Source organism: Barbus barbus, assembly GCF_936440315.1.
Source record: "Barbus barbus genome assembly, chromosome: 15".
Lineage (NCBI taxonomy): Eukaryota > Metazoa > Chordata > Actinopteri > Cypriniformes > Cyprinidae > Barbus > Barbus barbus.
The window spans coordinates 28,484,701-28,509,506 of record NC_136743.1 but is presented as its reverse complement, the minus strand read 5'-3'; the positions used below and the strand labels follow the sequence as shown (position 1 = coordinate 28,509,506).

General features: G+C 37.1%; 2 protein-coding genes across 5 annotated transcripts; one reads left to right on the top strand and one right to left on the bottom strand.

Moving 5' to 3' along the window:
* Positions 1 to 496: 496 nt before the first annotated feature.
* LOC306881945 (protein crumbs homolog 1-like) lies at positions 497 to 13,946 on the bottom strand. 3 transcript variants are annotated; one of them, XM_079436333.1, is made up of 9 exons: positions 13,845 to 13,946; positions 11,486 to 11,576; positions 9,757 to 10,710; positions 7,601 to 8,151; positions 6,236 to 6,401; positions 4,478 to 5,384; positions 4,124 to 4,165; positions 2,216 to 2,338; positions 497 to 1,535 (listed from the first exon to the last, which is right to left on the bottom strand). In XM_079436333.1, the coding sequence occupies exons 3-9, from the start codon at positions 10,667 to 10,669 to the stop codon at positions 1,283 to 1,285; spliced, it is 2,955 nt and encodes a 984-aa protein (XP_079292459.1). In that variant the 5' UTR covers positions 10,670 to 10,710; positions 11,486 to 11,576; positions 13,845 to 13,946; the 3' UTR covers positions 497 to 1,282. The 3 variants fall into 3 exon arrangements, with proteins under 3 accessions (XP_079292459.1, XP_079292458.1, XP_079292457.1); XM_079436332.1 differs by lacking the exon at positions 13,845 to 13,946 and adding an exon at positions 12,256 to 12,576; XM_079436331.1 differs by lacking the exons at positions 11,486 to 11,576; positions 13,845 to 13,946 and adding an exon at positions 11,270 to 11,434.
* Positions 12,585 to 22,949, top strand: LOC306881946 (zinc finger and BTB domain-containing protein 41-like). 2 transcript variants are annotated; one of them, XM_079436334.1, is made up of 11 exons: positions 12,585 to 12,730; positions 13,804 to 14,978; positions 16,227 to 16,434; positions 17,285 to 17,354; positions 17,473 to 17,620; positions 17,720 to 17,849; positions 17,958 to 18,053; positions 18,670 to 18,776; positions 19,343 to 19,448; positions 19,886 to 19,974; positions 21,721 to 22,949. In XM_079436334.1, the coding sequence occupies exons 2-11, from the start codon at positions 13,823 to 13,825 to the stop codon at positions 22,326 to 22,328; spliced, it is 2,718 nt and encodes a 905-aa protein (XP_079292460.1). In that variant the 5' UTR covers positions 12,585 to 12,730; positions 13,804 to 13,822; the 3' UTR covers positions 22,329 to 22,949. The 2 variants fall into 2 exon arrangements, with proteins under 2 accessions (XP_079292460.1, XP_079292461.1); XM_079436335.1 differs by lacking the exon at positions 12,585 to 12,730 and having other exon boundaries at positions 13,789 to 14,978.
* The last annotated feature ends 1,857 nt before the right edge of the window (positions 22,950 to 24,806 follow it).

Below are 24,806 nucleotides of genomic sequence, written 5' to 3'. Positions count from 1 at the left end.
AATTTGAAGTTTGGTTTGGGGAAGCAGTGGTGCTTTTAAACTTTGACCACGTCCTTGGTGATAAAACTAACATGAATGGAGCCTGATTGAAAACATGCAGCTTCCTATACAGTCATTATTTACTTTTTTTTTTGACTGAGTTCATGCTAAGTGGGCAGTTTTAACAAATATAATTAGAAAAGTAAAAGCTTTTGACTTGACTTTTTCGCAAAATTATATCAATTTCAAACACTTACTTCTAAAGATGCTTCTAAGGGTTTTTGCTGTTTTTAGTGCTTATCGAACTAACAAAAGTAAACAAAACTACATGCAAACTTGTTTTTCTGAAGCGACTCTATTTGCCTGACTATTGCAGAAATCCAGTTCACAAACTGTGCAGTTGTCAACAATATAAGGGATGCTTGCAAACCTGATTTTATCAAGAGTTGCATAATTAATGTTATTTTATGGTCTATATTTCCACAAAATTTAAATAAAAAAAGAACATCAAACATTTACCTTAATCTCTTTTAATTTGTAATATTCCAATCGCAGCAACAAAACAAAAATCATTTAGTTTTCATTCAGAAAACAGCCATTCATTCAGTTTGAAACAAACTAAAATATACACAGTTGCTGGATACAAACAATATTCCCGTATTTGTTTCAAAAATATATTTATGTCAGTGCTCTAATTTTTGTGAATACTTTAAAGATTTGCAAAAGAAATCTGCTATATGGGTTAGATAATGCAAAGCTCTTGATCAGTGAGGTATAAAAGTCCAGGATTAAATATTGACAGAAACAAAAGTACGAAACCTTTAATAATGTGAAAACACATGAATATTAAACTGCTTTTCTTACCATTAGAATATGACAGTATGTTATAACATTGGGCTTCATACATATTATGATTTACCACTTTTTTTGTAGAACATTGAGAAGTTATGAGACACATTTTCAAACATATTTATAAGGAAAAGGAAGGCACACAAAAAGCCTTTCACTGTCAGATGCTATAATGTGTACCGATCTGAGTTTGTTTTTTTATATCAATATTATTCTCAAATGTTTTCTCTGAATTAGAAAATTCTCAGAAGCTGCTGTTTGTAGTGCTCCATTAGCAAACAACCAATCACATTCTGGTTTTCTCATTGAATGATTCTTGAATTTTGCCCAAAAACCAAGGATTGCGACTTCCCATAATGACCTTTAATAATATTTAAAGGCCTTTGCGTATTGTGTCCATTCAACATCAGCCCACATCTTCCTCGGAGTGTTTGAGAAGGAATGGTTTTTAGTCCTAGTCATCATTGGCTGCGTTCCACTCAACCTCTGGATCATCATCTAAACGCAAAATGAGGTATGACAACAGCTGGAAGATGTTCTGCCACAGGAGCAGGAACACATAGACGTAGAAGTCGCTGACGTCGATCTGACAGTGATCCCCTGCAAAGCTCATCTCGCACACACACTGGAACCTGTTGATCAGGTTACGGCAGAAGCCTCCATTAAGGCAGGGGTCAGATGCACATTCATCCAGCTCCAGCTCGCACCTGTCAAAGAAAATCAGTCGTTTTAGATGAAGAGCAGCGCTTGAAGGCCATACATTCCAAAAAGCAGGCAGAAAAACTAGTTGTTATTTTTTCTAGCTCTCTCCTCCTATACAAGTCTATGGGATTTGACCTTTATTTAATCATCTACCATTAAATCTGATTGCTTAGGGAACTAATAGCACACTTCTCTTAGATTAGCTGCACTATTTGTCTTTCCTGTACTAGTACACACACACACACACACATATACATTATTTATTTGTACACACTGCATGTGTGTGTGTGTGTATGATTAGGATAAAAATACCTAGAATTTGCAAATACATTTGTATGTGTGTATATATATAGTATACATTACTATTCAAAAGGTTGGGGTCGGTAAGATTTTGTTTTTTTAAAGAAATGAATATTCTTATTTAGCACGGATGTTTAGCTGATCTAAAGTGATCGTAAAGACATTTATAATGTTACAAAGAATTTCTATTTCAAATGAACAGCTCTCTATTAATCAAAAAATATGAAAAAAAAAAAATGTTCATGGCTTCCACAAACATATTAAGCAGCACAAGCTTTTTTTGAATAATAATGTTTCATCAGCAACAAACCAGAATTTCAGAATGATTTCATGTATATTTACTACGGTATCACACTATTTAACCTCTGCGGATTTATATTCTTACCACTGTCCAGCGAATCCAGGTAGACAGTCACAATTATCCTCTACAGAAGAGCAATTCCCACCATTGAAGCAACTGTAGTTCCAGCTCTCATTCCCGCAGAAAGACACAGGAAGTTTAGGGAATCTAGAGAAAAATGTGATAAAAGGATAACACTTTGTACAAACACTTTTTTCATTTCTAAAGCATAATCAAGCAATGATTTTAAACAGCAAATCTCAACATATAGCATAAGATACTATAAGCAAGAAACATGTGAAGTATTTGAAACGAGTATTATGTACGAATTCACAGTAACAGTTATTCATTTAACAGCAGGCCAGACGTCCCTGGATGACCTATTTCAAGAGAGATACTGGACTGTTTACTATCCCATGAGGCCACGGGAGAGGAGTTGTGAATGGCAGTGAAGTGACGCAACTGTTGTCCAAAGTCACGACAATGACAACGTGATGAATGTAGTTTGTCTGGATTACATTCATACTACATAGAACATTTTTTATTCATTAATTGGTAAGTGTTTTAGACGATGTTACGTTGTATTTACACTAATAACACTGATGATTCATATTAATTAACTTACTATGGGTTAAGGCTAGGGTAAGGGTTTGGTTTAGGGTTAGTTCATTCTAATTATAATTTAATGTTGCTACACAACTCTGTAGAATATTTGATTCTGATTGGTCGGTCGTGAGATTCTGAGGTGTGTTATTCCCCAATAACCAGGAGCGACCTTAACATTTAAACCAGGTAAGTGTCCACTTAGGGCCCCGGAGAATCAGGGGGCCCCATCAGATATTGGCAAAACATATTTGCAGCGTTGAGCAATGTAGCCAATCACAGCCATATCTGTTGATTTCTTAAACTGCCACGCACTCATATAAATGCACAAATGCGATGACTGGAGATTTTTGCTTAATAATAGATTTAATTTTTTATTTGTTTCTCGGCAAACCCTACCGTATGCCTTCAGAACACTCAATATGGAATGAGTTGCATGGGATAATTTTATGTTTGTAAAAAGACTGAAAAAGTTTACAATTTATTAAATGGAGAAGTGCAAGCAATGTCTTCTTTTGTGATCCGAAAAAAATAAAATAAGGTTGCCTAATATGGCTTTAGATCAGCATCAGGTAGCTATAAACTATGAGAGCGAGCATGCAGTGTTAGGTGTAAAAGAGCACATAGATATAATGTTGTGGCCCCCATACCTGGAATTTGCTTAGGGCCCCCAAATCACTAAGTCGGCCCCTGCTAATATCAACCATCGTCATTAGCAATGGCGAATAACACACCGCTCATCTGGGTATTTGAGTATTTATCGACTGTATTTACAGTCAAATGAAATCGAAGGGCTTCAGTATTAATAGTAGACCTGCAGTAATATTATTATTCGTAATATTAATGTGAAATAATATTAATGTGGCAGTATTGGTGTTCATCTTGCTGCCGGAACAATTGTTTTGTATGCTATAATACATTTTAAGGTAATAAACAGGTAAGATTTTAAATAACTTTTTATTGTGTCCTCATCTTTGTTTATGTGGTGAAAAGCTGTATAATTAGTGATTCGACTGTACATTATGCTATAAACGTCCGTCTTGTCTGAACTTGTTTGTTAATCTATGCTCAAGGCCGTTTGTTAACTGTTTTTCTTTTCTGGAAGCTTTGCGTTTAAAGAACTAATAAAATATTTTTACATTTAAATCAATATTTCATGTCTAATTATTTACTTGCAATCACCATGTTGGGGTTTATTCTGCAATAACTACTGGCTGGATGTACATTACCCCTTAACTTATTATTACTATAGTAAGTACATGTAACATCTGTAACTATGCTTGTTTCATAGACCCCCAAGAATCTCCTTCTAGCTGATATTTAATAGATATTTTCAGAAATCAAACTTACGGAAACCTGTCGATATACCATGGAAGTTCTGGAACTCTCTCCCTGAAACAGAAATGAAATATTACATGCATGCATATCTAAGAAGATATTGCTGAAGACTTCATCTGTCGAGATGCATTGCAGCACTCTTAAAAATAAAGGCTTCAAAAGGGTGTTTTTTTGCAGGGATGCCTTGGAAGTCCCATTTTTGGTTTCTCAAATACCTTTCAGTTCTTAAATGAAAGGTACATTTTAAAAATCTAAAGAACCTTTTTCCATTATAAAGAACCTTTTCTGCATTTGAAAGGTTCCATCGTTGCCATTAAAGAACCTTTACTTTTAAGAGTGAGTAATGAGCATGGGAAACATATTCACCTGCAGAAAGGTCCTGTCGTGTTTCTTGGACAGAGACATGAGTAGCGTTTCAATCCTCTTAGGCACGTTCCGCCATTGCTGCACTTGTTGTGGGCGCATAAGTCCACCGCCGTTTCACAGCGCCGGCCGGTGTAGCCTGCATCACACGAGCACTCGTATCCAGCTGAGACCGCTCTGCAGGCTCCGTGAACACATGGGTTTGATGCACAATCATCTACAGTGAATTCACAACGCTGGCCAGCCCACTCAGATGGACAATGGCACTTGAAAAGGTCAAACAGATCTTCACAAACCCCTCCATTCTTGCAGGGGTCAGACTCACAGACATTAGATCCCCAGCAGCCGAAGTAGGGAGTCCCAGAAGTCCTCAGAAACCGCTCTTTCTGGGGTCTGGGCTGGTTCATCTCCATGTCGCTGTAATATGGCAATGCAAGTCCTCCGATCTCCACCAAACCGAGACAGCCAGCGAAGTTACCCTCCGAACTGGGTCCCAAGCCTCCTAAGATGATGTCCACATCTTCTCTGAGGAAATCCAGATCTCCTGAGGCAGTGAAGGAGATGGAGGGTTTCTCCCAGCACTCATCCAGAACTATTCTCCATCTGGATGACTGGAGGACTGGGCTGTCCATGCCGAAGTCTGCCCTGTGCCACTGACCATCATTCACCAGGTCCAGGCTGTGTATATATACATAGGAGGTTTGTTTTTCTCCCTGCAGCTCTAAAACTAGGTGTCCATCGTGAATGGAAATGGTAATGAACTGAGAGTCGCGCTCAGCATGAAGTAGGGTCGCATTCTGCTGCCTGGTACGGAAATGCATCGAAATGCTGCTGAGGTATCGCCGTATTTTTCCATTGCCACGATAGGTGATTACGTGGCTGTCGCTGCGGAGGCTGACATTGACCAAACCTGCAAAGCAGACAAGAAAACAGCATCAGTGCTCTAGTCATTTAACTCTTTGCTCTAGTATTTTTTTCTTAAGTTTTCCTGTTATGTACTATTATATTTAAAGATCAAATAATACGCATACAACTTACAAACAGAAGATTAAAACAGATCATCTTTTTCATCATAGCATTTCATTGCACATACAGTAAAAAAACAGAATCCTCAGCCGATTCAGAAGTTGCTTCCATAAGCAACTACTTTGTTGTTTGGTTAACTAAAATAATCCTTTTCAGCACGTTGTTGAACTATTATAGCATACATTTTCTATATGATTCAAGTTCAAATTAAGTAACGGCTCTCAAATTTCCCTTAGTTTGCATGTATGTAGGTAAATAAATAATAATAAAAAAATCCTAATAGTAAATAGTAGTCGTAAAATCCTATAGTTCAAAATACTTCTTGTTTGAATATTCCATTCCAGTCATCTCAAAGATCATTAAAACAGGATTCATAGGATCTAGAAGACTGAATCCTACGGGTGCTATAGCAAGCATGAATAAAGAGACTTTTTTCTTTTTACTGTCAAAGTGTAACCTCTGAGCACCATATTCAATTTCTTCCCTGCAACATATGTTTATGCCATTAACACGCTCAAATGCTCAGGACAAGCACATATGGCGTGGCAAATCCAACAAAGGATAATCTTTCAAGCTTTCATAAATCCCCAGTATAGCTACACAATTATCAATTATATAACTGAACTCTGGATAGGTACCACAGATATATTAATGCTGAGACGTCAACCTTTTCTTGACCGCTTTCAATTAGAAAAATATTCCTATTTCAGATAAGGACAACATGTTCATACTGACATTCAAAGCCCTGAGCGTGGGCTTGACACGCGGCAGTGGACGGACATGGGGACAGCTCACACCACCTGACCTCCTCACAGCGCTGTCCCGCTGTATTGGGTGGGCAGCTGCACGTGAAATCATCCCACATGGAGTAACACACACCTCCATTCAAGCAGGGATTATTCTACAACAGATACCCACAATCACTCATCACAGTACATACTGCCATTTTAAACAATAAAGATTCATTCACCATTAAAGCTTGAAGAAGACTCTACTGCGCTTCAATTTCACATAATGTTACTTGGCAGTGCTTCTTAAACTGCTGAGGTCTGTTTCAAAAAGCGAAAGGGTCTGGAAAAACTCCCTGGATTATGAACATTGTGAATGATGGAGAATATATGGAGATTTATCATATTGGTTACATTTTATTTTGAGGGGTCCTTGTTACAGTGTACTTATACATATAAGTATTGAGTAATATTAATTAACTACATGTACTTACTTACTATAGGTGACCCTGGAGCACAAAACCAGTCTTAAGTCGCTGGGGTATATTTGTAGCAATAGCCAACAATACATTGTCGATTTTTCTTTCAGGATATTAAATAAAGATCATGTTCAATTAAGATATTTTGTAAATTTTCTCCTGTAAATATATCAAAACTTAATTTTTGATTATTAATATGCATTGCTAAGAACTTCATTTGATCAACTTTAAAGACAATTTTCTCAGTATTTAGATTTTTTTGCACCCTCAGATTTTCAAATAGTTGTATCTCAGCCAAATATTGTCTGATCCTAACAAACCATACATCAATGGAAAGCTTATTTATTCAGCTTTATGTATAAATCTCAACTTCGAAAAATTGACCCTGGTTTTGTGGTCCAGGGTTTAGGATTAGAGTTTGGTTTAGGGTTACTTGCATGTAATTATGCATAACTAATTGTTATTATAATATTAAGTACATGTAATATGTGTAACAAGGACACCTTAAAATAAAGTGTTACCATTATATTTTTCATAATTTTTTAATGTTTTCAAAATACTTAAACAGATAATATATTTAGAAAATTTACCATGTCTGTTTGGTCGAAGTCAAGCATTATTATTCCAGAATTGTGAACAATGTAAATGATGTAATCATTCATAATATTTGAATATTTATTAAATCATTAATAATAGATTCTAAATATTCAAATATTGTTGCTGATAACTTGCTAATTCTGCTAATTGTTTCTGCTGTGAAATAAAAGCAAAAACAACAACAAAAAACTTCTCATGTCCATCAGACCATCCTTTCATTTGTTGGCCGAACAAGCTGTAAACTGAAGCAAGCTTTGTACCAGTACTGTACTGATGGGTCTGTGAATGTAGCTTACGCTGCAGGAGTCGTCGCCAGTGCAGCCGCGTGTGACTTTGGTGGAGCTCTGGAGCCGGTAGGAGCTCACCGGGACACTGACGGGGTAGAACTGCAGGCGTCTGCTGTTCATACGGAGGTCTTGGATGCAGCCCTTAAAGTAGCCGCCGAAGGCTAGCGATGCACGGCGATCTGGTAAACCCCCCACATACACCGCATCTCCAGCCTGGACCAGCACACTGCGGATGGGGATGCGGCCCTGGCTCTTAGCAGACATAAACAGGGACAGGGATTCTGGCTCCACAAGCACAGTTATGAGGTGAAAATGTCCATCGCTGACGGTTTCACTTCCTAGCAGGCTTTCAAAGTTGTTGATTTGAACTTTGACCTTTCCATCCTCTAACCAGACACGCAGATACTGACTGGTAGAGTTGGAGAGGACCAGGAGCAAGCCCTGTGAGCGGCGCGTGCGAACGAACATGGACACGGTGTTACTGTCGCCTGGACTGTCTTCCACCGTGAACACAGCGTGGCTCTCCAGATCTTCACTTCCAAACCTTGAAGTCACATACTCTGATGATACAAAAGTGAACAGCAGTGTTAGAGAAAAGTACAATAAAGAATATGCACAAGATTTGTTTTTTTTTTGGACCAACAGGATTGTTTCTGCAATTGCTGTAGTGTTCAGTAAGTCATATGCAAAAAATATTTTTAGTGATTTTTTTCCTGTTTTCTATTACTTAAATAAATCAACAAAAATGTATACTACTACAATAAAAACATAATATGCATTCTAAATATTTTGAATATTATTATCAACAACAACAAAATATGTGCAATTATAATAATGTGACAAAGTCAAATATAACAAAATGGAATTTTTCTAAATATAGAGTTTATTATTATTATTAGTAGTAGTAGTAATAGTAATAATATCAAACAAAATAGTATTTGTATAATTCATAATATATGAAAATTCATCACATTTAAATCATATTAAACATCTTTAGAAAGTTTAGCATTATTATTCCAGAATTGTGAACATTCTAAATGATGTAATCATTCATATAATAATATGAAACAAAGCATGTCCAAATATAGAACATATTATTATTATTATTAACAACAAACAAATCAAAATAAGATGTGACAGTCAAATATAACAAAATTTAATGTTTTATCATCATCATTATTTTGTTACATTACAAATATATTATTTATTATTGTTGTTCTTGACGTAGTAACATACAACAACATGTCATTGTAATAATAATAATTCAATAAATATGTTGTGTTGCCCACCCATTACTAACTAAATTAGTTTTGCTCTCTGACACTGAGCGTATCTCAGATAAATCACTGGTGTTACTTTCTTGGCAGGATGTGTCTTATAGAGTCAGCATGGATTAAAAACACCTGTTAATCTCACGTTTCTTTAATCCACAGTTCAGGTGCAGCCGGTTTAACATGAGTGTGTGTCTGAGTGTTTGTGGATGCCTGTTTTCTTTAGCACTCTAATCTCATTCTATGTCTTGGCGATGGGCGCTAAATTTAATTCCCTGCTAAGCAGTTTTATGTTAAAAAGTAAGTGGTATAAGTGGTTCAAAAAGTGGAGCTAGTTCTGAGAGAAGTCCTACACTCTTAAAAATCATCTGTGGTTCCATGAAGAACCTTTAACATCCATGGAATCTTTCCATTGTTCTTTAGAGTGCAACAAGGGTTCTTTGGATTTTTTAAATATTCTTCACACTAAGAAAAAAATGGTTAGTTTAAGAGCTGCTCACTGAAAGGTTCTTTGGGGAACCAAAAATGGTTCTTCTATGACATTACTGTGAAACCCCTCTTTAGAACATTTTATTTTAAAGGTAGCAGAATTTGTTTGCAGATCACGCTTGTTTTGATATTTTGAATCTACTGCAATGACATTCAGACATTTTTGAATGTTACTTAAAGAGATCAATGGCTACATGCAACTGTTTGGTTACCAACATTCTTTAAAATAATTATTTTGTGTGCATCAGAAGATAGAAACTCATACAGGTTTGGAACCACTTGAGGGTGAATAAAGGATGACAGAATTTGTCATCTTTTTGGGTGAACTATCCCTTTAAGTGTTTAAATCAACAATTCTGTTATATGCAAAATAACCCAAGTAGTATAATGCAAGAGCAATCATACCATCTAAACAGTGCTCGCCCTCATAAGGTCGATGGCATTCGCAGCTAAAGCTCCTCCATCCAGTCTTGACACATCTGCCTCGGTTCTGGCATGGGTTTTCCTTGCAGCGGTCCCAGTCACTGCAGCCCTGTTTCACATTAAATTGCTTAGCAGTAGTCCTCGGCCCCAATCCGGGCACCACTACACGTGAATCCAACCACACATCCCTCATACATCCCAGAAAGCCTGAAGCAGTCTCTTGCTCTCCTCTTCCACCGATGTAGAGATTCTGAATCACAGTCAACTCGGACAGACCTGAACCCAGTTCGGACTCTGCTTGATCGATCTGTACTTCCATCTGACACGTGTCCTGAGGGCAAGACGGGTCTGTAAGCCTCAGCCCGAGCATGTTGTTGCGCAGGGAGGCCTTGACCGTGTGCCAATGGCCATCAGAAACGATCAACGGGAGCTCTAGAAGAACGCTTTCAGCTTTCATTGCTCTCTGCAGTGAATGTCGTAGCCTTCCATCCACTAACTCCAGCGTAAGAAGCTGATCTTCAACATGGCACTGGAGCACAACGGCCGCTGCCTGCAACGTGCGGAAACTCAGAGTGACATTCAAAGGGTCCAAAGCATCAGTGAGGCTGGTTTGGACCTGCATGAATCCTCTTTCTTCAAAAGAGAAGGTGGTGGACGTCTGGCATTTCGTTCCAGTGAAACCCTCAGGGCAGATGCAGCTGTATCGATGCCGTCCTTTGTCCAGGTACGGATAGCAAGTGGCACCATTGTGGCACCAGTGACGTTCACAGCCAAGCAGCACTACTGTGCAGTACGGCCCTCCGTAGAGGTGTCCATTATAGCTTGTTTGGGAACAGTGACATTTGTATTGTCCATCCTGGTTCTCGCACACCCCACCGTTCATGCACGGGTTCATATCGCATCCATCGATATTTTCCTCACTGCAGACTCCTGAGGCTGAGAAGAAACAAGACATTGTAAAGTGTCGTGAACATCATTGACAAATACTAGTTGATTTTTTATATCTGCCAGAGATATCGCATTCACACAAAAATGAAAATTGTCTCATCATTTGCTCATCCTCATGCCGTTCCAAAACTGTGTTACTTTCTATTGTGGAACACACACACACACGTTTTTGTCCATACAATGAAAGTCAATGAGGTCCAAAATAACACTGGACTCTACTGACTTTCACTGTATGGACAAAAAACATAGAGACATTTTTCAAACTATTATCTTTTGTGTTTTGTGCTTCATGAACTTCAAATTTTGGACAAAATATGATGATTTGCTTTAATAGAAGCACTGCAAACACATACTCTCCAATACTATTAAAATCACACGAGTGAGGAAGGATTTATGGAACAAAAGCATCATGCATTCATAGGCTACAAGTAGTTTCATCAATGCCATTAACAGGCCTACTAACAATAACTTCCTACAAAAAGCACAAACAAGTTTCTAATGTAATCCATAATTATGCTACAAGATAAAACTGTTATGAAATTGTTACCTGCACAGAGCAACAGGACAATCCAGATAGAAATGCCTGCTCTTGACATGATCTTAGTTATAAACAGACTAAACAGGCAGGAGACCTAAAACCAGCTTTGTAAAACACCATTACCCTCACAGACTTCCTTGTCTCTTCCTCATGCATCTGTGTTTAGGATGGACTGACTTCTCAGTGGGTTCACCCCAACCCTTGGGATTATGGTAATGCACTTACATGTCTAATGAACTGGTGTGAGGCCAGGGACAGGAGCCACGGCTAATCTGAGAGAGCGCACGCATCCTCACCTTATGGACTGTATGCAGCTCTGAAATTACATACGTTTTTAGCAATTCTTAGACAGTAGAACTCTATTATAAAGGCATAATCCACTAGAAATGTGAAGAATAAACAGAATCAGAATAAACAACAACTACAGCAAGAAAACAGATATAAGCATTTTGGTAAAAAGCCTTTGGAATGTTAGTTTTCAAACTTGTCAGGCACCTTCAGGACATATTGTCAATGACTCATTCCTGATTTTGTGCATCTATGTAAAAACGATAAAAATATATTGATATTTACAACAAATTTCAAAACGACGTACAGGAAATTCATCCAATTCTGGATAAAAATTAGCATACCCCAAGGAACTCACAGACACTCACACACACACACATGTTGGTTTTTGCGGTTTATGGGGACTCTCCATAGGCGTAATGTTTTTATACTGAACAAACTGTGTGTGCTATTGCCCTACACCAACCCTACACCTAAACTTAGCCCTCACAGGAGACTTTGTGCATTTTTAGATTTTCAAAAAAAACACAATTTAGTATGTTTTTTAAGCCTTTTGAATTACTGGTACATAGGCAGTGTCCTCATAAACCACCTTCATATTGTAATACCTCTGTCATACCCATGTCATTATACAAATTTGTGTCCTCATAAACCACATAAACATGCACACGCACACACACACTCTCTCTCTCTTAAAAAACATTTACCTGCTGCTACAAATACAACAAATAACTGTGTGTGGAGAAAAAAAAAGAATAATTCTGGAACGGGATATTTCGGACGGGAAAGTTGCATACAACGCGCACACACGCTAGCGCTAATCACCAGACAACTACATTACCCACAATGCTATGCTTCACCTGGACGCCGTCGTGGTACGTTAATTGTTGTTGTTGTTATTTATAAACTAAAACATGTACAATATTAACTTAAATTAAATTTAAGGTTACATAAATGCTATTTTCGGAGGATGAATAAGCTATATATTTTAACCTATGAAACAGGAAGGCGTTTCGCTCTGAGCCAATGACTAAACAGCTTGTAGAGACGTCGGAACCCTGGACGATGGAAAAAGGACACAATGCGCTTATAATCCGAAAAAACGTGTATTTTGTTATTTGTATACAAAGGCAAAATAAGTGACCTCTTCAAAACACCACCTCGTGTTTAATCTATTCAAAGGTAAGACTGGAACTGGAAAATAAGTCGCTGTTTGCAGTTTGCCACGGGCCTTTTTAGGGTCGTTTGTCAACGCACTCCTGTTGTGGAGGGGCCCTGTGGGCGCATGACATAATGGGGGGCCGCGAGGGGTAGTTCAGATTCGCATTGTCCTCATTCGCAGGGCGCTAGATTTTGGAATCGTGTGAACAGTTGCAATGTGTTATTCTTCATTCTGTCTGAAGTTACAGGCTGCCTGTCACTAACTCCACACACACAGAAGTTCATGTGACTCTGAATTATTATGATTTAACAAAAGCTGGTAAATGCATAATCAACATTAATCACTTAGTCCAAGTTTAAGCCATTATTTCATTTTTGTTTTTATCGTTTAGTTTGTTTTGTAATGCAACATTAAAATGAGTCTATTAGGATGTACTTAACACAAATGTGACATTTATTTCTATTTACACTTTATCAAGTTTTGATGGTAAATTTTCATTGTAATGCATGTTAAAGTTAAATAAATAATATGTATTTTTAAAATAAACATTTGTACTATATCTTGATTAAACGAATAGGTGCATTTATAATATATTATAATATATATCTTCAATTTCACAAACAGTGTCCCTAATTATTGTCAGAGCCTTCATGCTGAAGGTCCTCTTTAAAAATTGTTTGGGATTTTTAGATAATTTCCCTCATTTAAGATGATAAAAAATGGCAATGAAATGAATACATGTGTGGGATGCAAAATTAGGTTTCGTCAGCACTATAAACTCATAGACAATAGTCTGCATGCAACCATTATGTGTTCTTAATTCCTTCTTAAAGCAGCGGAATGACTAGATTTATCAATATTTATAATAAACTACATAACAGTAGTACACAGTGTTCACATTATGATTGTTAAAACTGAAAACATAATCAAAGACACAATAGAAGAAGCAGACAATATAATAACATGTTGAACAGATTGATGCAAAATAATTCTTTAAAACTAAACATCATTGTTTTTCAGTTTCACTTTATTACTGAATAATCAATGTTTGTATAAAAGTGCTATAATGTTATTTCACTGATTTTTTTTACAGTGGAGTAACAACCCTGAACATGAAGAAGAAAGTCAATCCACCTCAGCAGACAAAAGTGAAGGATATCAGCAGCAAAGAAACACGGGGGACAACGACATCTGAAGGGCCAGCGGCGTGTGACGCCAGGAGCGATGCCATTAAAGACTCTTCACAGGAAAAGATGCATCTGAGATTATCCCAAACTGATGGCTGTTTCTTGAAGTTCTTAAACGAAGACCGGCAGAAGCTGCCGTCATTCTGTGACATAACCGTCACGGTCTGTGGGAAGTCGTATCGTGCACACAAGGTGGTTTTGGCTTTTGGCAGTGGCTATTTTCATGCCAAGTTCAGCGAAAACCCTGAACTGCGGCATGTTATCATTGATAACATTGAGTTCTCCACCTTTGGACATTTGCTCAACTTCCTGTACACGTCTGAATTTGATGTTTCAGAAAGCCAGATTCCTGCTTTGGCAGAGGCTGCCTGTTTTCTGGACATGATGGAAGCGGTAAACCTTCTAGCAAAGCGGGCGACACCAGCTCATGTTGATGAAGAAAGTGATGTTCTGCAGGTTCCAGCGGAGACTCCAGATGCCCAGACTTCAGCAGGAGCTCAGTGCTCTTTTTGCAGTCGTACCTTCTGCTATAAGAAGTCTCTGGAGAATCACCTGGCTAAGACGCACAGCGCTGGATGCCAAGTTGAGGAAGAGCAAAACATGGCAAGCACATCTGCGGTCACCACACGGAGATCCGCCCGTCAGAGGAGGACCCCTGCTAAATTTGAGAGCCGGAAGAGCGAAAATGGCCACGTCCTGTCTGGAAAACCCAGTCAAACAACTCTAAAGGATGATTCCGCTGCTTTTGAGGAGGAGGAGGAGGAAGAGGAGGATGATGAAAGTGAGGAGGAGCAACTGAATGAGCAGGAAGAGCAAAGTAGTAAAGAGGGGCGAGAAGAAACGGTCGAGGAGGCAGAATGTGAAGAGGAGGAACATGTGGCTGAGCTCAGTATGGCTGTAGAGCAGACTGAAGCCCAGGAGGAGAACGAACCGACATCCAGCCGTGCTTTTGAGGAGCACAGCCAAGCAACGGAGGCCACAGGTCACGTGTTTCCTGAAGGACTGGCGCCTGTTATCATCCAGAGCACTAACAAAAAGACTCTCAAGTGTCCCAAATGTGAGAAGACCTTTGATCGCATAGGTGAGAGCTGTGATGTAAAGACTGATGGAAGGATCAGTGACATGATGATCCTCTTTTTTTTTTTTTATAGTATATTAATAACAAAGGTTACCACCATTCAAAAGCTTGGGGTTGATTCTTATTTTTATTTATTTATTTTTTAAAGTCTCTAATGCTCACCAGTGCTGCATTTATTTGATCAAAAATGCAGTAAAAAAATATATATATATTCAATAATAAATAATATTAAGAAGTCATAATATATATATATATATATATATATATATATATATATATATATATATATATATATATATATATATATATATATATATATATATAGTGCTGTCTAACGATTAATTGCATCCATAATAACATATTTTGTTTACATAATATATGAGTGTATACTGTGTATATTTGTTATTTATATATAAATACAAACACATGCATGTATATATTTAAGAAAAATATGTTGTTTATGTATTAAATATATTTATATATAATATAAAATATAAGAATATGAATATATAAATGTATAAACATGTAAATATTTTCAAAATATATACTGTATGTATGTGTATTTATACATGCATAATAAATATACACAGTACAAATACATATATAATGCAAACAAAAACCTTTATTTTGGATGCGATTAATCGTTTGACAGCACTAATATATTATAATATATTTTAAAATATAATTTATTCCTGTGATGCAAAGCTGAATTGTTTCAACTTCATTGCTCCAGTCTTCAGTGTCACAAGATCCCTCAGAAATCATTTTAATATGATTTGCTGCTCAAGAAGCACTTTTTATTATAAATTTTGAAACGGTTGTGCAGCTTAATATTTTTATCGAACAATATTTGTTTTTAATGAATATAAAGTTTAAAGGAAATGAAATGGAAGCCATTTGTAACAATGTAAAAACTATAGCATTATTAATTTAATGGGCTCTTGCTAAATAAAATATTTTTTTCCAAATAAAATAAAACTTAAAAAAGCTTTTGAAAATACATATTAAGACTTGAATACACCACTTCTATGATTAGCATGTTTGTAATTCCTGTATTAAAATGAATTTAGATTTTTTTTGGGGCAGTATAGTCAAAGTTTTACCACTGTCCTGATATCATAAAGAAGCAAAAACCCATTAAAATAATTGCATTCTTGAAGATAACTTGAATGCATTTTTTTCATCTGTAAAGTGTACAGTTACAGTTGTCTATGTCTGAGTCATTGCTTTTCTTTTTTCCTCATTTTGTAGGCAAATATGAGAGTCACACCAGAGTACACACCGGAGAAAAACCTTTCCAGTGTGACATCTGTCACCAGTGCTACTCCACCAAATCAAACCTCACTGTGCACAAGAAGAAACATGACGGTGATTCCCCCGTCCAGAGGAAAGAGCACAAGTGCCCCTTCTGCAACAAGCTTCATGCCAGCAAGAAGACTCTCAGCAGACACGTCAAGAGGTGAGCTTCACAAAACCTGTCCATCAAGCCCATTTTATTTATTAAGATTGATTTTGCATTGCATTGTTAATTTCATGAGCTTGTTTCTCAATAGCATGATGAAAACAAATATGTGCTTAAACCTTAAGATAGCACCACAGAGAAACGGCTCGGACAATATTAATAGCACCTTCTAGAAGTAGTTAAAAAATCTTTTCATTTCAAGCAAGTGATTGTTGTGTACTTTAGAGTTGAAGTCTCTTTTTCCATTTCTAATCATATATTGAGCCAGTTTGAATGGAGAAAATGACTGCTTTGTATCACTGTGTATGTACTGCAATGAGCATCGACAAAAGAAAGAAAAACAAAGAATTATCTCAGGAGGTCAGACACAATATTATAGCCAGGCATGGACACTCCCAAGGCTACAAGAGCATCTCCAGAGAACTTGATGTTCCTGTTTCCACCATACATAATGTTATCAAGAAGTTTCATGGCAGTGTAGCCAGCCTCACTGGATGTGAAGGGAATGCAGTGCGCCCCCAACTTTAACAATCACCATTGAGATGATGTTTTTTTTCTTTTCTTTTACTATTGGAGCCAGTGGGATCACGAAAAATGCATAGTCTCTCATTCACTCCGATCTGCTTCCGAGATTCCTGGAAATGTCAACCGGGTCCATTCTTCTGTTTTGTTTGCATTGTTTCCTGTTCAGTTTTTACATGTTCCTGTAGCCATCTATTGGAAAAACATTAACAGAGTCACTTGCTGCAGTTTCCACTCCACTTTCAGAGCTGTTGTTCTGGTAATGAATCGTTTCGTTACCTCGCCTCAGTATGTGACCAAAGTCCAACACATTGTCTGCTAACAGATTTCATCCTGACCACCTCCAGGAGTTTCTCTCTCAGAAGAAGAAGAAGAGCGAAGGCTGGAAATGTGACGTGAGTTACTTGTTATTTGATTTATTTTATGCACTACAAGCAAATATGCCTTAAAGTCGACTTGAAATTCTGTTTGCAAACAATTTTAGAGTTGCTTCTATCACCTCTTCCCTGTTAGATCTGTCACAAGTCCTTCAGTCGTCGCCCCCATCTGGAGGAGCACATGATCTTGCATTCACAGGACAAACCCTTCAAGTGTGCCTACTGTGACGACTACTTCAAGTCACGATTTGCCCGGTTGAAGCACCAAGAAAAATTCCATTTAGGTAAAAACTCTTTTTATTAATGAACCAGACGAGCTAAATTAAACACTTTAAACTTGTATTGAGCATTCCTTTAATGTTGGCAAAATGCTCAATATCCAGGACCCTTCCCTTGTGACATCTGTGGGCGCCAGTTTAATGACACGGGCAACCGCAAACGCCACATAGAGTGCACACACGGGGGGAAGAGGAAATGGACCTGCTTTCTGTGTGGCAAATCAGTTCGAGAGAGGTGAGAAGCTGCTTTTAGACAGTGATGTTACCAACACTGTATGCAAATGCATTAATGGTTGGATGTTTTGTTCAAATACAAGCTGCTAATATTTGAAAATATTTTCAGGACGACCCTCAGGGAGCATCTGAGGATCCATAGCGGGGAAAAACCTCACCTGTGTAGCATCTGTGGACAAAGTTTCCGTCACGGAAGCTCCTACAGGTCTGTGAGAGCGTTGAACTACCGTATATGGTTTATATCCAAAAAATACATTTTACAGATCGGTAGGTAAGCAAACAACATATAATCAGCCACTTTACTAATTGTGATTTTCCTGAAATACATTATCATTAAATAGTTTAGGGTCAGATTTTGGAATTTTTTGTTTTTGAAAATATCATTTATTTGATCAAAAATACGGTAAAAACTGTAAATTACAACTTAAAATAACTGTTTACTATTTGAATATATTTTAAAATGTAATTTTCAGCATTCAGTGTCACACGATCCTTCAGAAATCCTTCTAATATGCTGATTCGGAGATTAAATATTATTTAAGATCAATATTTAAGCTCAATTACTAATGCTGGTTCTTATTGCAATCAATGTTAAAAATAAAATTAATAAATTCTTGCTTAATTTTTTGTGGAAACAACCACATTCATTTGAAATAAAAATGTTTTGTAACAAAATACATATTTTTACAGTTTGTTTAATCCAGTCTTGATCAATACAAGTATATAAAAAAAGATTAAATGTAATGGGTCAGAACATGTCATGTGATGGTGTTGTTTATTACCAGTGCCGTTGCTGGATTTTATCTGGGGTGTTTTTTCAGGCTTCATCTTCGTGTTCATCATGAGGACAAGCGCTATGAATGTGACGAATGTGGCAAAACGTTCATCCGCCACGATCATCTTAAGAAACACAAAAAAATTCACACAGGTATTTTTTTGATTCAAGATTGGAGTTAGATTGTATATGTTGTCTCAAAAACCCCATTTATAAATTGTAAAAAATTTAAGTTAATTCAGGTTGCATAATTTTACAGTCTACTGTTTGGCAGTCATTGTGTCAGGAGCACTTCTGTCATGCCTTAAATGTCTCGATGGATGGCCCACTGTGTTTTAAAACTTGGATGTAATGAAATAGTTCACCCAACAATAAATCTGCCATCGTTTCCTCACCCTCATGTTGTTCCAAACCTGTATGACTTCATCTGTGGAACACACAAAAAAACATATTTTGAAGAATGTTGGTAATCAAACTGGTTTCCATTGACTTTCATTGTATGGTCAAAAATATAATGAAAGTCAATGGGAACCAAACGTTTGACTACTAAAATGTTCATTTTTGGGTGGACTATACCTGTAGGGCAAAAAACTGAAATCCACCTTGAAAATTGTTATTATTACACTATTAGACTCTCCATATGAGATGCTTTCTCCTTCTCATGACTAATTAGCATGTACTTTAAAAGTGCATGTCTTGTAACATGTTTTTGTGTTTAGGGGAGAGAGCGCACCAGTGTGAAGAGTGTGGAAAATGTTTCCGACGTGCCGATCACCTGACCGTCCATTATAAAAGCATTCACCTGGGAGAGAAGATCTGGCGAAGGTATTTGTGAGGGAAGTTTGCATATGAACATGATTCACCTTAAGCTTTCAGACTAACGTGCTTTTTACTAAATTTACTTTAAATCTACTAACAAATTAGGAACAACTGAAACCTGTATTAAAGGTGTTTCTTGTGTTTGTCTTTAGAGTCTTAGAGTCTTTAGAGACTGTCATATGTTTGCTGAGAGTGATAAAAGGTTGTGTGCAAAGCCCTTCTGATGAGATGGTTTGGGTGTGTTATATGCAAATGACTAACTTTTGGCACTTTAGTATACTCCAGACATTAGAACATGATTAAAAACAAAGTGAACTAATGGCCTAATGTTTTTTTGATGATGATGATGACATTCGGTCTTTATGCAATATAAAAAAATGCCTGTAGTTGATGCTGAGCGTGTGATATGTGTGATTTCATGATCATGTAGTATATTTTGACAGGTATAAAGCAGTGGTGCATCAATGTCAGGTGTGCAAGAAAGAGTTCAGGGGGAAGACCAACCTCATGGCGCATTTCAGAACACATTCAGGTAAAATACACTACCGTTCAAAGGATTTTTTTTCCCCTGAAAGAAATTATATACTTTTATTCAGCATTAAATTGATCTAAAAAAGACATTTATAAACGCTGTTTTGAACTTTCTATTGATCAAAGAATATCCTAAAAAAAGTATCACTGTTTCTGCAAAAATATTATTAAAATAAATGTTTCTTGAGCAGCAAATCAGCATATTAGAATGATTTCTGAAGGATCGTGTGACACTGAAGACTGGGGTAATGATGCTGAAAATACAGCTTTGATCGCAGAAATAAATTACATTTTACAATATATTCACATAGAAAAGAGTCATCTTATATTTTAATAATATTTACTGTATTTTTAATGTCTTAGTGACAACAAACTATTGTCAAATCAACAATTAGAATAAAAAAATCTAATAACTAATAGATATCACCTTATTTCCCTAGTTTTTTCTGTATCACAAGTTTTCTGAAATGTTATGTTTAAAGTGCCCCTATTATGGATTTTTGAAAAAGACCTTTCATGCAGTAACACAGCAAGTGAATGAAAACATCCTGCAAAGTCTTAAATCTGAAAGTGCACCTTGTATAAAGTTATTGTCTCTCAAAAGAAAGAGTCGACTCTGAATCATTGAAACGAGTCGTTTTTAAAACGAATCCCAAGCCGTTGACGTCAACATGAAACATTAGCATATTCCCCGCCCACTTGTTGCGTGCGCAGACCTGGGAAATCGACCAATCACCGCAGATTAGCGTCACGCAAAGGAGGGGTTTGGAAAAATGAATTCTTAAACGAATCGTTTGGGAGTCGTTGAGCAAATAAGGTAAAAATAAATGCGTATTATAAGAAAATTAAAGCGTTTTTTTTATCTTGCATGCATGTCGACCTGTTAATGGGGACTCCCAAAACCAAAATATGAACCTTTCATAACCCATAATAGGGGCACTTTAAATATGCAAATGAGGCATTATCTAATTAAACTTATTTGTATGCTTTTCCAGAACAGAAATCTGAACATTGGATAAAGTCAGGTTCAAAATTTGTTCCATTTTGTTGACGTTAAAGTCGAAGGTTTTACTAGAGGAGATTTCCAGTATCTCTTTATGCCAGTCTAGAAATCAGAAAATAATGTCAGCAGCCAGAATTTATTTTACAACGGTTTTTAATAATGAAATATTGCCCTCACTTTATTTTAAGGTTCATTTCTCTCTATTAATAAATCATTAGCTACGACTTTTGCCTCAATACACTCCTAATTTGCTTCTTATTAATAGTTAGTAAGGTAGTTAAATTTAGGTATTGGGTAGGTTTAGGGATGTAGAATATGGTCATGCAGAATATGTGCTTTATAAATACTAATAAACAGCCAATATGTTAATCATAAGCATGCTAATAAGCAACTAGTCAATAGTGAGAATTGGTCCCTATACTAAAAAATATTGTGTAAAATCAGGCAAATACACAGACAACTTCAGAATATAGATAAGAATAAAACAGGTTTGGTGTATGTTTGTGCTACTTGAAGTAGATCATATTTTTGATAAAACAGCTTTTAAAGATATGTATTGTTGAAATCTACAGGTGCAAATAGACAAAGTGTAATTAAATTAACATCAAATTAAAAGAAAAATAGCTCAAAATAGACCAGTGAATTAAAAAACTATGTTTTTGAATGTAATGCCTCACTTTAAGGGCAAATTGTGACATTTCTGCTCCACAATTATTGTCTGATCCCATATTTTGTTCTCATCAGGTGAGAAACCTCACCGTTGTGTGATCTGCAACCAGACCTTCCGCATCAAGAAGACTTTGACCAAACACATGGTCATTCACTCAGACGTACGTCCTTTCAACTGCCCGCACTGCAGCGCTACCTTCAAGCGTAAGGACAAGCTGAAGTATCACGTGGACCACGTGCACAGCGGCCGCCCGCTCGAGCAGCAACAGCCCAACCTGTCTGCGGCCCCCGCTAGCAAACTGACCGAGCCGCTGCCGTCCAACGACACGCACAAAGCCTACCACAACACACCCAAGACCGTGCTGCAGAGCGTGGCGGCTGACGTTTGCGTCCCTGTGACGCTCGTCCCCGTCCAGATGACTGAGGAAAGCGATCTTTCCGTGCACGGGACGCCGCATGGGGTCCTTCCAGCTGTGAGCCAGCAACAGCAGACAGGCTACCAGTCCGCCACTGACCTGGTGTTCTTAGAAAAGTACACCCTCACACCTCAGCCAACCAACATCGTGCACCCGGTGCGGCCCGACCAGATGCTGGACCCTCGAGAGCAGTCTTACCTGGGAACGCTCCTGGGACTGGACTCGGCTACAACTGTGCAAAACATGTCTAGTGCTGAACATCATTAATTCACAGCACACACTCTTAAAAATAAAGGTTCCGTAGAAGAAGCATTTTTGGTTCCACAAAGAACCATTCAGTCAAAGGTTCTTTAAAGAAACTTCTCTTCCTTACCTTTTTATAATCTGAAGAACCTTCTTTCACCACAAAGAACCTTTTGTGAAACAGAGGTTCTTTATGGAACCATTTAGACAAAAAGGTTCTTCTATGGCATCGTGAAGCACCTTTATTTTTAAGAGTGCATGCATGCGTCTGTTCGTCACATAAATTCATTGTGGTCATCAGTTTTTGTGCTGTTCTTAAAATGCTGCATGTTGGTTAGACAGAAATTCGTTTTTGCAATTCAAAGCAAAAAAGGACATGAAGGGGAATAAATACAGAACTGACTTTGATTGTATATGGAGTGTGTGAATTTCTGCTAATTCTATCCATAGTGTGTGTGTGTGTGTGTGTGTGTGTGTGTGTGCTAATTCCCTATATAACCCTTGTGCTCATATAGCTGACATGGAAATAACCTGCGGTTGGTGTGTGAATGAATAATAGTTTCTGAATTCACCAGCCCAGACCAAAGTTTGCTTGTGTTTCTGTGAATAAAGCACTCTGGAACACAGTTCAGGAAGTTATTTCATACTGCTTGTTACTGGCTTTTGTAGTTTGTTTTTGTCCGGGTGTTCAGTCACATGGTGCAATGTTGGGAAAAAAGTTCAACTTTTAGACACAATTTCAAACCATTTTTATACTGTTAACTGGTTCGAGTTTTTATATCTGTTTAACCCTGTAAAGCCAGGCTAATAAGAGTAAAGGTCATTGCACACTGAGTCTGAAATGTTCGCATGCGTTTTTTCGTATTCCCCATCCTTTCCTATCAAAATGCATGCTACGGATGCGAAAATGCAGAAAATCGAACCTGATCCAATTTTTTTTTGACGGACAAAAGTTTCGGATGCAGTGTGCAGTGACCTTAAGAACAAATTAGATTTTTTTTTTTTAATGGAAGTTTGTTGGACCTTCAAACAAAACCTAAAAAAAAAAAAAAGTATGCATGCATATGCATTTTTTGTTGTTGTAGTATCACATTTAATACATCAGGCTTTTGTGCTTCATACAGTATGATATAGTGAGAATATGATGCTAATACTCAATGAGGAAAAAACAGGATTAATATATGCAATTTGGCACAGACGCTGATATTTATATGACCATAAAGTAAAATATAATGTAAATCAGTGTCATCTTTGTAACAGTATAACAGACTACTTCCATAAAATGCATAATATCTAGTTGTCACTCTCTATCTCCCAATAATAATACGATTATATTTAAATGATTAATTGTGGAGGGCGAACCAGTGCAGTACTTTATGATCGAGAGATGAACAAATAAACATTCCTCAAAAGCCTGATGTGTCACAGTTAATATCTGATTTTTTAAATAATGATAAATGTATAATCAAGTAAACCTAAGTTGAGTCAGTCCAGTAGTTGTTCATCTTAAAATATAACAATATAGCAACAGAAGGCATGAACAGATGTTTTGCTCATGTTGATAATTTAGAGGCCCAAGAAATATGATGCAGCACACTTTATACACAGTTAAAGATGATTTGAATATAGCAGTTTTATTCTGTTGTGTTTCTGCAATGAGCTGTGTATTTCATGTGATGTGTCACACTGCCTCCCTGTGGTCAAACACAAACAGCTCTTACATCCAACACACAGTTTGGGTTCTCAGTCTTTTTGATTTGAAGCAAGGAAGCAACCTTCATTCATTTAAAATGTTTAATTAATTAACCATGTTTTAGTTCCAGAAGTTAATCAGTATTACCTTTACTGAAGTATGTTCTTCAATATAATAGTTATTGAAGGAAAATAAAAGGAAATGTGATTTTAGTTTAATTTGGATTAGATGTTGATTATTTTAATATATTAAAATGCTTTAATAAGTCATCCTGTAGCCCCTTGGAAGTTTGCCGAGGCCTCCTAGTGGACACAAAACTGAAAAAGCAGAGCAACAGGAGCGTCTATCGTTTGTAGCACCTGTCACCAATCCACCGTTTCTTTCTCACTCTGTAATGAAAGGTTTGATAAGACCGTGTGAAAGCAGCAGTTTGGCTTGTTTGGCTGCTATTGCATCTCAGGTGAAGTACATGGCCATGAGTTTGATCTGTATGTTATTTGCCTGTATATTATTTTTCTCACCTGTGGATCAGAGGTTAAAATGATTCAATGTTTCCATTCCAATCATCTGCACTCCATGTGTCTTCTCCGTTGCTGTCTGTCCATGTTTCATTTGGTCTCATTTGTGCTTGTCATGTTTCCATTGCACTATGAAAAGTTTTGAAAAGTGAGCTCCTCTGATTGAAAATTGCCATCCAAAGCTTATATATAGGCCTACCTATGAATGCCATATAATACGAGGATTAGTTGATGTAGAAGCACCTTTCCATTAGTTGCATTTTTCATTAGATTAGAAACATCTTCAGATGC

Coding starts and splice junctions, on each gene's coding strand:
- LOC306881945 (XM_079436331.1), bottom strand. CDS start 11,318: ATGTCAAGAGCAGGCATTTCTATCTGGATTGTCCTGTTGCTCTGTGCA. Junction 10,711..11,269: donor TGTCCTGTTGCTCTGTGCAG/GTAACAATTTCA, acceptor GTTTCTTCTCAG/CCTCAGGAGTCTGCAGTGAG. Junction 1,536..2,215: donor CCTGGATTCGCTGGACAGTG/GTAAGAATATAA, acceptor TTTCTTTGACAG/GTGCGAGCTGGAGCTGGATG.
- LOC306881946 (XM_079436334.1), top strand. CDS start 13,823: ATGAAGAAGAAAGTCAATCCACCTCAGCAGACAAAAGTGAAGGATATC. Junction 18,054..18,669: donor CGTCACGGAAGCTCCTACAG/GTCTGTGAGAGC, acceptor GTGTTTTTTCAG/GCTTCATCTTCGTGTTCATC. Junction 19,449..19,885: donor GGAGAGAAGATCTGGCGAAG/GTATTTGTGAGG, acceptor ATATTTTGACAG/GTATAAAGCAGTGGTGCATC.